The 14845-nt window shown below is 37.3% G+C and overlaps 1 protein-coding gene across 2 annotated transcripts in view; it reads right to left on the bottom strand.

The window, feature by feature from the left end:
* The window catches only part of Nalcn (sodium leak channel, non-selective), a 293583-nt gene that overhangs the window by 99692 nt on the left and 179046 nt on the right, over positions 1 to 14845 (bottom strand). For both annotated transcript variants that reach the window (XM_052190478.1, XM_052190479.1), the window contains one exon: positions 13656 to 13730. In XM_052190478.1, the coding sequence (XP_052046438.1) occupies positions 13656 to 13730 (75 nt within the window). The remainder of the gene's footprint in view (positions 1 to 13655; positions 13731 to 14845) is intronic.

Raw genomic sequence — 14845 nt, 5'->3', positions numbered from 1 at the left:
TATCTATCTTTCATCTATCTATCATCTATCCATTATTTACCTATCATCTATTGTCATCATCTGTCTGTTGATCTATCATATATAATTTCTCTTAAAACAAACCAAGCTCATTCTATTACTCTCTTCAGACCAGCATCATACTTGCTTTTTGGACTCCCGTCTTAACTTATTTGTAATTTCTTTTTCTGTCTCTCTAGATTTGCATGAAATTACTTGATTTGTTTCTTCTTAGGATTCCTATAAAGTTGTATCAATGATCATGTTCATCAGATGTAAACAAAGCACATTAAATCTGACTGGATCTGGACCCCAGTGGTGCTCTTTCCCTCTAAATAATTCCTTTTCAGGCAGCAATCACACATTTCCAAATATCATTCCTCAGAGTGCCTGTTGTCCACAGTAGAGTTGTTAAATTTTGCATCCTTTGACAAAAGGCTTTATAAGATGCACTATGAAAATTTACATTAATCAACATATTTTATGCAAAACAGAATGAAAATAGGGCTAACACTGGACAAAATAAAATGCATATTTCTTATTTCTGAGAAACATTGTAAATCATTCTCTTATTAATATGAGTGTGCAGTATTCATACATGATAAAGTCAGGGATCGGCTTGCCCTACTATGTCCAGTAATGAGCAAGTTACCCTGAAATACAAGAAAAGGTCAACAATCAGTCTTCCACTACAGAAAAGCTGAGTGACAGTAAAGAGGAAATAAAAGTCTGGTCATTATTGGCAGCTGGATTCTGTAACTTCTGCTTCAGATTTCCCTAGTATACATCTCACTCAGGTACAAGCATGATTCATAGTCTTGAACTGGGGAAAGAACACATCTCCTCTGTCATGGTTTCACATCTGCTTCTTATGGGTCTAACTCCTGCAGAGTAGAGGCCAGGATGGAGGGGTAAGGGTAAAGGATCACATTAAGGAGGTACACACATGTTCCAGTAGTCCTGCTTTGGTTTAGGTCTAACCTTATTCAAAAAGTATAGAGCCTGATGACAGAGTAACATGTAGTTTCATTTCCTTCCTTTCCCCATACCCTGACTACCACTGCTCTAGACAATATCTTTACAGTCTTCTCCAGCCATAGACTTCCTAAGACAGAGTCTTTTTTCCCCTTAGGCTGCCTCTCTAGGCCTTTTTTCCCCCTGTATGGATCATCTCTTGCTCTGACTAGGCCTATAATTTACTAGCTCCCTTGGCTTCCCATATCCATTTAGCATTTTTCATGGTAGCTACTGATAACTTCTCTGAGCCATCCAAGGTAGGAAATAACTAGAAGATTTGGTATTCCCAGGACTGGTCTCAGAATGTCTTGTTAATTCATCAGGCTTTTAGTTGCTATTGCTCTAGGTAGGCTCTTACCTTTAGTCATATCGAGGCTATACATGGTGGGATTACCATGCCTCCATTCCTACCATTCTCTAGAAGGAAGATACAAATGTCTTTGAAAGAAAAGATACAACATTTGTATCCATTCCTCTGTTGAGGGACATCTGGATTCTTTCCAGTTTCTGGCTATTATAAGTAAGGGTGCTATGAACATAGTGGAGCATGTGTCCTTATTATATGTTGGAGCATCTTCTGGGTATATGCTCAGGAGTGGTATAGCTGGGTGGTCAGGTATTACTATTTTCAATTATCTGAGGAAACACCAAACTGATTTTCAGAGTGGTTGTACCAGCTTGAAATGCCACCAGCAATGGAGGAGTGTTCCTCTTTCTCCACATCTTCTCCAGCATCTGCCAGCACCTGAGTTTTTGATCTTAGACATTCTGACTGGTGTGCAGTAGAATCTCAACAGAGGAATGGATACAGAAAATGTGGTACATTTACATAATTGAGTGACAGCAAAGTCACTTTTGCATAATTGAGTGACTCAGCTATTAAAAACAACGAATTTATGAAATTCTTAGGCAAATGGATAGAACTAGAAAATATCATCTTGAGTGAGGTAACCCAATCACAAAAGAGAACACATGATATGCAGTCACTGATAAGTGGATATTAGCCCAGAATCTCAGAATACCCAAGATATAATTCACAGACCACATGAGACTCAAGAAGAAGGAAGACCAACGTGTATATACTTCAGTTCTTCTTAAAAGGGGGAACAAAATACCCATGGGAGGAGATAAAGAGATAAAGTGTGGAGCAGAGACTGAAGGAAAGGCCATCTAGAGACTGCCCCACCTGGGGATCCATCCCATATACAGTTATGAAGCCAAGACACTATTGTGGATGCCAAGAAGTGCTTGCTGACAGGAGCCTGATTTAGCTGTCTCCTGAGAAACTCTGCCAGTGCCTGACAAATACAGAGGTGGATGCTATCAGCCAACCATTGGACTGAACACAGGTTCCCCAATGGAGGAGCTAGAGATAGGACCCAAGGAGCTGAAGGGATTTTCAGTCCCATAGGAGAAACAACAACATGAACCCCAGAGCTCCCAGGGACTAAACCACCAACCAAAGAGTACGCATGGAGGGACCCATGGCTCCAGCTGCATGAATAACAGAAGATGACATGGTCGGACATCAGTGAGAAAAGATGCCTTTGGACCCGTGAAGTCTCATTGCCCCAGTGTAGGGGAATGCCAGGTCAGAGAAGCAGGAGTGGGTGGGTTAGTGAGCAGAGGGAGGGTGATAGGATAGGGGGTTTTTGGAGGGGAAAGCAGGAAAGGGGAAAACATTTGAAATGTAAATAAAGAAAATATCTAATAAAAGAAAAAGAAAAAAACAACATAAAAGAAAGAAAGAAAGAAAGGAAGGAAGGAAGGAAGGAAGGAAGGAAGGAAGGAAGAAAGAAAGAAAGAAAGAAAGAAAGAAAGAAAGAAAGAAAGAAAGAAAGAAAGAAAGAAAGAAAGAAAGAAGAAGAAAGCAAAGATCTGTGCTTTCTGATCCAGTGCTGATACCAGGCAGCCCTACTGGCATTCCAGTTTAGCAAGCTTCCATGTAATCAGCCTTCTATTTTCACAGATCCATGAAATGATTTTTCTAAGCTCTTTCTGCTTAAGCTAAGCTTGCTGCTGATAAAGGAAGCATATCTCCATGTGTATAAAGCACTCCTGATTTTTGTCTATAAGCCTTCCCCATCTGATATCCATTTTCTCAATTAGAATGGTCATCCAGGCATGGGAAGAGAATGAAAGTCTGTTGGTCATTTCAGCAAGGTCAAATCTTTTCCTTTTAGATATTAAGCTCACACAAGAGAGCAAAGCACTTAATTCTAAGCATTCCTGTCATTGTAGAGTAAGATAAAATGACCCAATCAAAAACACACCAAGCCACATGAGCATTGAAGTAGTGATGCAATTCATTTTCAGAACATTTAGAGTAGAAAAAGAAATCACAGGAAAGTTGTGAATTTTGACAGCAAATTATGTAAATGGGAAGGAATGAGAGCCTTTCCTGACTTTTATGTCCATTTTTACCCATATGCAAGTGGAAAGCAAACTATCTCATACCATCTATTAATACAACCTAGGTTTTCATTAAGGGGAAGTTAAAGATTGACAAACTCTCACTGTTCTGAGAAACTGCTGCTCACACAGAGCTTTGTCACAGCAGCTCTCATTCTAGAGCCTGACCCACAAGCCAGGGACATCCATGGTCCAGCTGCTTATCAAAAATTGGCTATCACAACTCTCCCCCATGGTCATGACTATCATGTTGTCTGCATTGGGTACTAAGGTTTTAGAGAGTGGAGAGGTGTCAGCATGTACCCAGTAATGAACAGCGACAATATTAAAGGTATTTAATTTCAAATGCTTCATACAGTACAAACAACAACAAAAGAGAACAAACATTGGGCATACAAAGGATAGAATGGGGACTAGTGTCTATAGCTATAAACCCAGCTTCAGGGTATCCAGCTCCTAATTGTTTTCCAGATGTCACTATCAGATCCATGCAATCCTCCTGACAGCCTATATTTAAAGTCCAGTTGTATAACATAGATGCCAGTCAAGAAGGTAGAAAACAATCATATCTGACAATATACAGAAATTAAGACTCACATTGTCAAATTGAAAATGTTATATCATATCTATAAATTTGGGCTGAGAAAACTAGTGATACTCAAGTAGTAAAATGTATGTGAATATTTCAAACTCTGGGCAATTTCAAAGTGTGAAATGTTCCTGGCCCCATGCATTTTCATAAGGGGTATTCAGCTTGTAGTCAAATTAGACTCCAGAGCGGTAGAGTTATTTGAATAGTCTTATTTCCAGTGAGCTTAATGCAGCATTTTGTTTATAGCAAGGATTGAGATATTTGACAAATAAATGAACAATAAGAAACTAGGAGGGCTTTGGGAGGAGTAGAAAAATATTTGAACTATTCAGATATAAAAAGCAGACCATCTGCTTGAAGCTTGAATCCATAGAGGTAATCATGCCCTTGTTAATGTGCACCTTTACTTAATACTTAGGTCTGTTTATAGCAAAACTCATCCTCATTCCTCAGGACAAGTAACATGGCCATGAATGTGTGTGTCTATGAGTCTACAGGATTCAGTCACTTCACAAGGCTAAAAGCCAATTATTACACTTTTGTCCTCAGAACCAGGACAATCTACTCTCCTCTTGTCTATGACAGGAGCTGGAAAATAAAAAAAAATACTGATATGTTTCACTTTACTATTGCCCTTGTGCACAGTAATTGGTTCAGGGCAGCAAGCTCTTAAATACGCTCTGCTCCCAACTAAAGGGAGAAAAAATGAAAGAAGATTTTTTGGGGGGCCCAGGAAGGATTTCTTCAGGGCAGAGTTGAAGAATAATGCCCCCCCAGTTTGGGTACATTTTTACTTCACACTTTATTCTTTAAAAAACAACAGAACCATAACAAACAAAACAAAACCATGAGATAATTTTGATTTGATAATCTTTCAGAGTACTGTGAATGTCATTTTGAGGGATAGGGAAATGGTTCAATTAGGAAACTGCATTCTGCACAAGGAAGGAGATCTGAGTTCAGCTCTCCAGAACCCACATAAAAAGCCTGCGGTGGCAGTACATTCCTGTACCCACAGAAATGGGATGTATGTGCATGAAATTAGGATGATCATCCACACAGTTGGCCAGTCAACCTAACTAAATTGATGTGTACCTAGTTCCATGAGAGACTCTATCTTAAAACTAAAGATTGAAAGCAACTGAGAAAAGACAACCAGGCATTAACATTTGGGCCTACACACACACACACACACACACACACACACACACACACACACACAGAGACACACAGAGACACACACAAACACATGCACATACACACACACACATACACACACACACACACACACACACACACACACTCAATTTTGAACCAGTACAATTGAAGACTGATACAAGTATTCCCTTGCTATTGCACATTTGAAGAAATAGTCTATAGTCTATAATGTATGGTGTAGAGTTTTACATTTGTTTATTGTCAAAAAACATTACTAACCAAAAAATCTTCTGGAATGGCAGGGAGGGTATGAGACATTGGTAAGGTTCACATAACACTATCACTTGAAGGTAATCTGGTTTCATCCAAAATATATGAATAAAATTTTGAAACAATTTGTAGAAATATTCTCCTATAAAAGTCTCACATTGATAATCTTTGGGGGATTGACTCAAGGTTAAGGGAACAGCCCTAACTGCTTATAACATTGCTCTCCGCTGGTCAAGACTTCTGCTCCCAGCCTTTAGCCATGGAACTTCCTACTTTCTAAAAGTTTCATCTTGAAGCTGAAGAAGGAAGCTTTAAAAATGTCAGTTTCTCAGGGTTGAAAGTACAAAACTCCCAAATTTGTGTGGCTTAGTGGTGCAGACATTTACTATCTCACCATTCAGAGGACAAGAATTTGAGATCAAAATTTCTCCAAGGTAAGCTCTTTTTAGATGTTCTAGGGGAGACTTGACCTGTGAATCTCATGCTCTGAGTGAATGGGTCAATACTATGTTTTTGTGGATGCTTGACCTCCAGATGTGTATTCCTCATCACTGGTGTCATCTCCATATGTCTGTGTCTCTTCTCTTCTTACAGGGACTCCAGTCACATTGGATTTGGTTTTACCTTAGCAGTCACATCATAACTTAATGGTATCTACAAAGATGGTATTTTCATTTAAATAACAACATAAACACTTAGGACTAAGGCTCTGTAAACATTTCAGAGGGCCACAGTTGAATTCATACCATGAGGACATAATTCTGACAGGTTCTTTTACTGCTTGGATCTAATTTCTTGAATCAAGACTTTGTCTTGTGGAAGAGTTAGGGAAAGGATTGAGGAACCTGGAGGGGTAGAGATTCTATAAGAAGACCATAAGAGTCAACTAATCTGGACCCTTTGGGGCTCTCAAAGACTGAACCCCCCAACCAAAGCATGCCTTGGCTGGACCTACGCCCTTTGCACATTTGTAGCAGATATGTAGCTTGGTCTTCATGTGGGTTTCCAAATAATTGGAGCAGGCATTTACTCTGACTATGTTGCCTGCCTGTGGATTCTGTTGCCCTAACTAGGCCACCTTGCCTGGCCTCGGTGGGAGAGGATCTGTCTACTCCTGCAGTGACTTGAGGTACCAGGGTGGGTTGGTACAGGGTGGGGTTTCCCATTCTCAGAGGTGAAGGAGAGAAATGGGAGGGACTGTGTGATGTGGGGTGGACTGGGAGAAGAGGAGGGGGCTATGATTGAGATGTAAAGTGAATAGATTCATTAATGGAAAAGAAGAAAAAATACCTTTTATGTACCAACTTTATATTTCTTACCTTAATTCATTTGTTTTCTTTCCTCCCTCTCTCCTTTTTTCTTCCTTTTTCTCTTTTTATTTTTATGTAGGATGTCATATGTCTCTTAAGTGCTGGGACTTCAGGCACAAGCTTCAATGTACTTTTAACCTCTATATATCCAGTTATCTTGATGTAAATGATTGACATTTCCAAATTCCAAGTTTTTGCTGTTATTTCTTGGCTTAAACTTTGTTCTACACAGTTCATAGCCTTAATGATTTCTTTCAGTCAGTCTTATTGCTGTCCATGTTTTAGTATGACAGACTCACTAGAAAAATGTCTAGCAATGGTGATGCTGTTTTAGAAATATCAGATTAAATGGAATATAGAAGATTATCCTTGGAGATTATGCAAAGTTCTGAGACAAAAAGAGTCTCATCAACCAAGAGACCGAGAGTAGCCTAAAGTGGAGTTTGGTGGCATTAATAGCTTTGAGTAAAATATGTTACCTCTCAACTTTCAGCTGCTAGTGATTTCTAGGTTCTTTAAAGTATTGATCCCTACCTCCTGGGCAGCTGAGTGCTTTTTAGAGCAGCAGGAATCGTAGTTACTGATTCTTCCTCCAGCTGTGTGTATTCTCAGTGTGTTGTACAAATAACATTCTCAATGCATATCCCAATGAGTAAAGGTTGGGTGCACTGTAGTAAACACTGTTGATACAGTTTACATAGTTAAGAACCTGTCAACAACTAGGTGGTATGCTCAGAAATGTAGAGTGTGAAAAGAGGAAAGGTGGGAGGTGGGAAGTCATATTTACTTCCTTAGCTACCATTCACACCTTTTCTGTAATCAACTATACCATCAAAGTCCTGCACCTACTCTTACTTTATCACTGTCTCTTTATTGCTATGTCAGTTACTCATTTTAAATAAAAACACGAATTGTGGTAAACATGCATTAAAAAAAACTTACATCTCACCCCCCCCAAGCCTATATTCAGTAGTGTTGGTCTATTCACACTGCTGTGCCAAAGACTTCTAGAACTTTCCAATTTTACAAAGTTGTAGCTGTTCTCATTAAACAATACCCCCCTTTATCAATCTCCAAGTTCTGGCAAGCAATATTCTAGTGTGTGTCTATAGACTTGACTACATAGGTACTCAGGTAAGTGGAATGGTACAGTATGTGACTTTTGATGACAGGCTGCTTTAAGTATTGTTATGACATCAGAGTATGTGTTTGAACCTCTGCTCTTTTATGGCTGCTCTCCTTCATGCCTTCTTCCTCCAACCTCTTGTTACTTGCTCTGCCTTCAGTTCCTGGTATACCCCATTCCCTGATGTCACTGGTCATGTATCCTGTCAGCTGCCTACCATATTTACCACTTCTGACTCCAGTTTGTTTACTTGTCAACTTTCTAACCATCTCACAAGCTCTATAAAGGTAGGGACAGCTTCCTGTGACCATACACATGTACATGTGTATATCCCTGTTGTTCACAGACTGAAGAATTCATCTCTGCTCAACAAATCTCAGCCCTACCACCCTCCTCCACACCTACCCTCAACAGTGATGGCTGGCTCCTGAGTCTGATTATTATTTGGCTTCCTGTCTTTACACCTTCAAGGTGAAAATATGCTGATATCTAAATTGGCTGTACATCTTATCCATCCCACTATCTGGATGTTTATTTTTTTTGATAATGAAAGAACTGCTTCTTTGAGAGGGTGGAAGGATAGGATACTGATTTGGAGCCTGTTTTGTGTCAGCTCTGGTGCTTAGATATAACATGATTTGGTGCAAATCAAAAAAAAGTTTACTTCTCTGAATGTGCTTTTAATATTCAGGGTGGAATTTTGTTGGTTAGTATGAAATACCCTACACTGGGAGTTTTCAGTAGGTAATGCTTATTTTTATCCTAGTAACACTGCTCATTTTGAAGTCACATTATCTTGAATTCATGCATGAGAGATTGGCAAAATAGACCTTAACACAGCTTTTAAGATGCAACCAGTGCTTAGCTGAATCATGCCTAAGGCAGCACTGTTTTCTGTGCCCCTGAATTTGGAATGTATGGGAGGCAACAGAGATATGAATGAAAGCTTCAAGGTAGAGGGGCACACTACTCAGAATTTCAATAGGGAGGGAGGGATGAAGGGAGGGAAGGAAAGAGGGAGAGAGTGAGGAAGGGAGGGAGGGGGAGAAAGAGAAAGAGAGAGAAGGAGAGAGAGAAAGAGAGAAGGAGGGAGGGAGAGAAAAAGAGGGAGGGAGGGAGGGAGGGAGGGAGGGAGGGAGGGAGGGAGGGAGGGAGGGAGAGAGAGGTGACTATAGATTATGGAAGCAGAGAACTTCCTGTCTTCTCTCTGCAAGCTTGAGATGTAGCTCCCACAGAGAGCTGATAGTGTAGGTTCTAGCCTTTGAATGAACCCTGAGGACCAGAAGGAACCTGAATGGCAGGAAGAAATCAGTTGTTTACAGCAAGTCATCAGGCACAGAATGAATTTATAATTCGACTACCTTTTTGTTCCTTTGGGCCCTCAAAGAACTTAATGATGCTACCCATCTGGTAGAAGATCTGTTTTTATTTAGACTATGAATAAAACTGCTAAGCCTTATCAGCCACACTTTTACAGATCCATCCAGAACATAGCTTACTAATTATATGTGCATCCCTTAAGCAGTTAACATGACACAAAAAATAAGAATTATGCAAGATAAGGCTATTGAAAAGTATTAATTTAACACACACAATAGTTATTTTGTTGTTTATGTTTTTAAAAGATACCAGTCAACAAGAGCGAGGGGCTGTGTGTCCATACTCTGCTGTGCTGTCAACTCTGTCAAGCCCTTGAACCAGAATTTTGATGAGAAATGTAGCTGAAGAGCAATTTTTTATTTCATAGCTTTGAATTTAATCCAAACAGACTATCTACTTCTGTTTTTCACAATTCTTTCCCCGAGGCTTCTCTGTGGATTTTTTTCCCTCATAGTTTAATGAATTTTATATTGCTTAAATGAACACCCTTTATATCTCTCTTGCTCTGACTTTGTGTTAAATCATTAAAGCCATAGAATTTCTTTGTAATTTTCAAAGTTTCCACTCTACTACATCCCCCTCCCTTATCACTACAGCTCTGAGCTTCAAGGTCACTCTTAACTGATGCCAGAGAATAATTTGTCCAATGTTTTTTTCTTCATGTGTCATGTCATTTGACTTGTTCTCTGTCTTTCTATTTCTCTCTGTCTCTTGCACACACACACACACACACACACACACACACACACCTTTTCCACAAATCATCAAAATTCAGACAATCTTATTTTAAAATTTAATGTAGAAAATATACAGACAATATATAATGATGCAATAATATATCATACAAAGTAATTATAATTATGACCAATTATCAATAATACCACATATGGAAATTAGAGTCTTATGAGTAGATTCATTGCATGTCTGACTTACATTACTGACAGACATTTATATGGCTTCAGCTTGAATCAATAAATTTTAGATCTTTAGAAATATAGACTTTTGGTCCAAACTACATTGTTTCTGATCTTAGATTTAAATTTGTTGGTTGTTCAACCTTCAGCTCGTTAGGTCCCCTTCCCTCATCTGCTAGACAGATATAATATCTGTACTGAGGCAGGTATTTTGAGCACTAAGTAAAGCTTTAAAGCATTTGGTAGTGAGTAGACAGTCAACAAATATTCCCACATTTACAAGAAACTACAGACTGGTTATAGACAGTAAAAAATTGAAGGAAAGGTTTAACTAAATGAAGAATTAGGAATGTGTAATTTGAAATGTTAGGAAAGTAAACTTTTTGCATATCTTTTCTATTCTACTCTATTTGGGGATAGCAGTAAAAGCAGATTAAATGGGTAAGAGCCAGATTTTGTATGGAAATCTAGTAAACTACTTTATGGAGTAATTTTATTGGCAATCCAAGAATACTGTCAAAGACTGGAGATTTTTCAGGTATCTACATGATTATAAACATATGTGCATGAACGTGCATGCTCATGTGTGCATGACCATGTGTGTAATATTTTCTGCAAAGGATACAACTCAAAGGCTAAGATCATTGGGAAAAGGAAAAAAATGAATACTTTTAAATGATACAACTTTTTAAAAAGCTACATTTATTCATAACTGTATAATTTTAAGTGTGTATGTATGCATGTGTGTGTGCTTGTGTATGCATGTGTGCATATATCTTTGTGAGTTTATGTACTACATATTTGCAGGAGCCCAAGAGTAGAGAAGAGTGGGTTGAATCACTTGGAGCTGGAGTTACGGGTATTTGTGGGTTGATACATGGGTACTAGAGTACTCTATGTAAGAGCACCAAGGACTCATAACTACCTGACAATCTCTCTAGTCCTTTGTGATACAGTTTTTAAAATTAATGAAAACAAAATATTCTTTTACAAGAAAGGAAGAAAATGAACAAGACTTATTTTAATTTAAATTTAGAATGATAATTTTTGATCCAATGGATTTTAAATATTAAATTGAAGGGATTTGGGGCCTAAAGCAACTATTAAAATGGAATCAATTTATATTCCTTGAAGTTTTCAGAACTGAAAATATTTTTAAATTTACAAAGAAGATGCTTAAATTGGAGGTAAGAACAATTGGATACATCAATCAGATGTACAGAGTTTCAAAAAATAAAAAATCATGTTTTTTATTTATCAGCTTACTTATTGATTATAAGATAGGGATTCTTGAAGGACGTGATGACATCAAGCTTATTATGTAGCAAACACTATGGCCTCAAACTATTGAACCTATTGCCTCCTCTCATCTGGGATTACAGGCCTAAAGCATCACACTCTAAACAAAACTTTTTATAATACAGCCACATATGCACATACTGAAGAGCCATATGTTATTAACATTTTAATGCTCATGAGAAAAGTGAGATAGGGTTTTGGGGTGTGTGTGTATGTGTACATGTACATATGTGTATGATTGTGAATATGTACATATGTGTTAAGAATATGTACACATATGGGTACATTCATATTAAGGCCGTAGGACACCATCAGCTGTCTTCTTCCACTGCTTCCTACATTATTTTTGGGTTAAGTTCTTTAATTAAACTCAAAGATCACTATGTTGGCTGGACTGGCTGGCCAGCTAGAACATTTATCTTTACCTTAACAGTACTAAGTTTTTACATATGCACACCACACATGACCCTTTACATGAATTCCTGGGATCTTACCTCGTGTGCTCACACTTGCATGAGAAGTACTTTACCAATTAAGCCCTCTTCCAAGTCTCATGATTTTTTTAAATTGTTGGTTTTTATTTGGAGTTAGATAAAAATAAATGAAAAGCCAAAAATGACTGACTGTTGGATATATGAAGGTTAAAAAAATTAAATACTATATGTACAAATGAAAACACTCAAAATACCATCACTACAAAATGATTTACATTTGGGTTCATAGGTTCCAAAATTTTTCTGTAAGTAATTTTTTAAAACTGCCTTCTAGCAGAAAGAGTATTTTGCAAATATAGGTTGAAATCACTTGGCATTTTACTTATTTAGTGGTTGTTTAATCCCACACTAAATCTTGTAGTAGATCAGTTAGAATAAAATTGAATGGTTTTCATTTTATGTATACAATTTTGATAGTATATAAAATATATTCAAAATCTATGAATACTAAATATGACATACCGGAAAATCCACATATAAATGCCAGATTTGGAAAGCAGCAGGTTTTTATTGGTCTTGTCAAATTATGTATGTAATAGTTTTGATGTGGAGTTCACACATAATATATTTTTTCTACAAAGGAGCCACATGAAGCATTTCACATCACCAGCATAGAATAACATCCTAACACTCACTTGAAGAGCATCTTCCCTAAACCACACATTGAAAAGACCAGGAGAAAATGACCCTCACTACAAATTCATTTGCCTGCAGAGTTCAGGACACTATAGAGCTTAAAACCTTGCTGGGTACACTCAGAGCGGGAATCTTTATGACAAATATGCTTTTCAACTCTTATGGATACCCTTGGTGAAATCAGTGGCTTTGGAAATGAGAATAATTTAATGTTAAAATTAAATTAGACCATAAGATGATATTAAAAATATAAATCTAATAGATTATGTTGTTTTATCTTCTGCCGAATAAGCAAGAATAGAAAATTCTGAATGCGTAAGAGCATTTACATCATTCCAAAGGTTTGCTTAAGAGTTTTGAGTCTTGTAAATATTTTTCTTCATCTTGCAATGTGTGAGCATGTCCAAGAAAATATTCTCCAAATGTGCTTCCTCCCTTTATTTTTCAATAAAGTGAAACACTTCAGACAAGAGCAAACACTCCTTCATGCAACAGAACTATGGATCTGTCTGCCATGGCTAACATAAACTTTTTACACTTCAATTTCCATTTTTGATATAATTTTTTCTGTCCCAATACAGTCTGGCTTTATGCATAACAAGGCACATACTTGATCATTTATCTTATTTAATTTTGAATAATCATTTTGGGCACCTAGGCTAGATGTTCTTCTAGTGTCTAGAAGTCGGAGCTGCTTTTTAATACTTTTATGGTGGAGGAAAAAGTCATTGCACATACATATGTAATATGGCAGTGTGGCCTTGAGGAATTTTGTTTCTAAACAACCTTCATTTAATGGAAGAAAAATGATCTCAAAATCCTGTGTCTTAAATGATGTCCATCTTACTTTTATTCAAAATAATATTATGAAACTAGTCAATGGATATTAGTAGAAAAATAGGAAAATATTCTTTGATACTACATAGGTGATTAATTAAAAAATAAGTTTATTAACTAACACTGTCTCAAAATTTTCAATTAATGGTTTGTTCTGATGGTCCAAAGTCAATATCACTGTGAATGAGGTTTCATCTCCCACATGTCACTTACTTGTTTGAGCTTCTTTAGATCTTCATCAAGTTCTAAGTTGTCCAAAATAACAGCAACAAACAAACTCAGGAGGATCTATAAAATGGTTAAATAACAATGAAAAAACCCACATGCTATAGGTATCAAAGCTTCATATATAATATAGAATATCTACCTAAAAGATATTTGATAAAGAATTCATTGGTTGGAAATTATAAATATGCAGTGACTCATTACATAGATACTTTAAAGTATATGTCACAAACACAGGACAGGAATTACAGAAGTCACATAAACAATAAAATTATTAATTACTTCAGGAAGGATATTCATTGAGTTACAACTCATGAATAAGGAAGTTCTGATTATTTTAATTTAACACCCCCTTCTCTGAAACTAACCTAAGAAAATGATCTGGATTAATGATTTAAAATATCTTAATATGCAAAGGTGCTAATTGATGGTTATTTATAACAATGAGATTCTGGGAATGACATCTAAACTTGTATAAGAAGCTAATACAATTACAAAGAATTCAATGATCAAATTCAGATCAATATTAAAGATTTCCATGGTGGCAAGGAGTCTCCAAGGTGTCCAACAGTGTTGCTGTTAGCTGCAAATGATGTGTTCTGTACTCTCACACATTGAATAAGTCTCCAGAAGGTTTCAGAAAAGAGGCAATAACAGGCAAAGTCGATTTTATTCTACTCTCTCTTGGATCAGTGTGGCTCGCGTGAAAGCCATGGGCCAAGGATGAGGGAAGCACCATGAACAATCCCATCTGCTGGTGAACCGAGACTTCTTGCCTGCAGCCAGCAAGGAGCCTACCAACACTTTTGTGAGAGACCTGTCTTGGAAGCAGATGCTCAATTCTAGGTGATCACAGCCCCAGACATTTTGACTATATAAAAGGAGACGCTGTAACATACTAAGCAAGCTTGTTCCAGTTCCCACATGAGAGGAATTGCTTAAGACACTAAAGGTTTCTTTGTTAATAAGTTCCCAGCAATGGTAATTTATTATATAGTATTGAGTGTAACTCATGAATTTTCATGGTAACAGAAAATGTTTCCACTATAATAATAGGAGCATATATGGTAAAAAAAAAATCCAGCAACATAGAAAGAGGAATTAAAGAGAAGATGTTCAGATCATGTAATTTAGTGTGGCCATAATGTCTGTCTTTGTATAGCAATAAGAAATTTCCC

The sequence above is a fragment of the Apodemus sylvaticus genome, chromosome 8, assembly GCF_947179515.1.
Source record: "Apodemus sylvaticus chromosome 8, mApoSyl1.1, whole genome shotgun sequence".
Lineage (NCBI taxonomy): Eukaryota > Metazoa > Chordata > Mammalia > Rodentia > Muridae > Apodemus > Apodemus sylvaticus.
The sequence above is the reverse complement of the archived record's forward strand: the minus strand, read 5'-3'. Positions and strand labels throughout refer to the sequence as shown.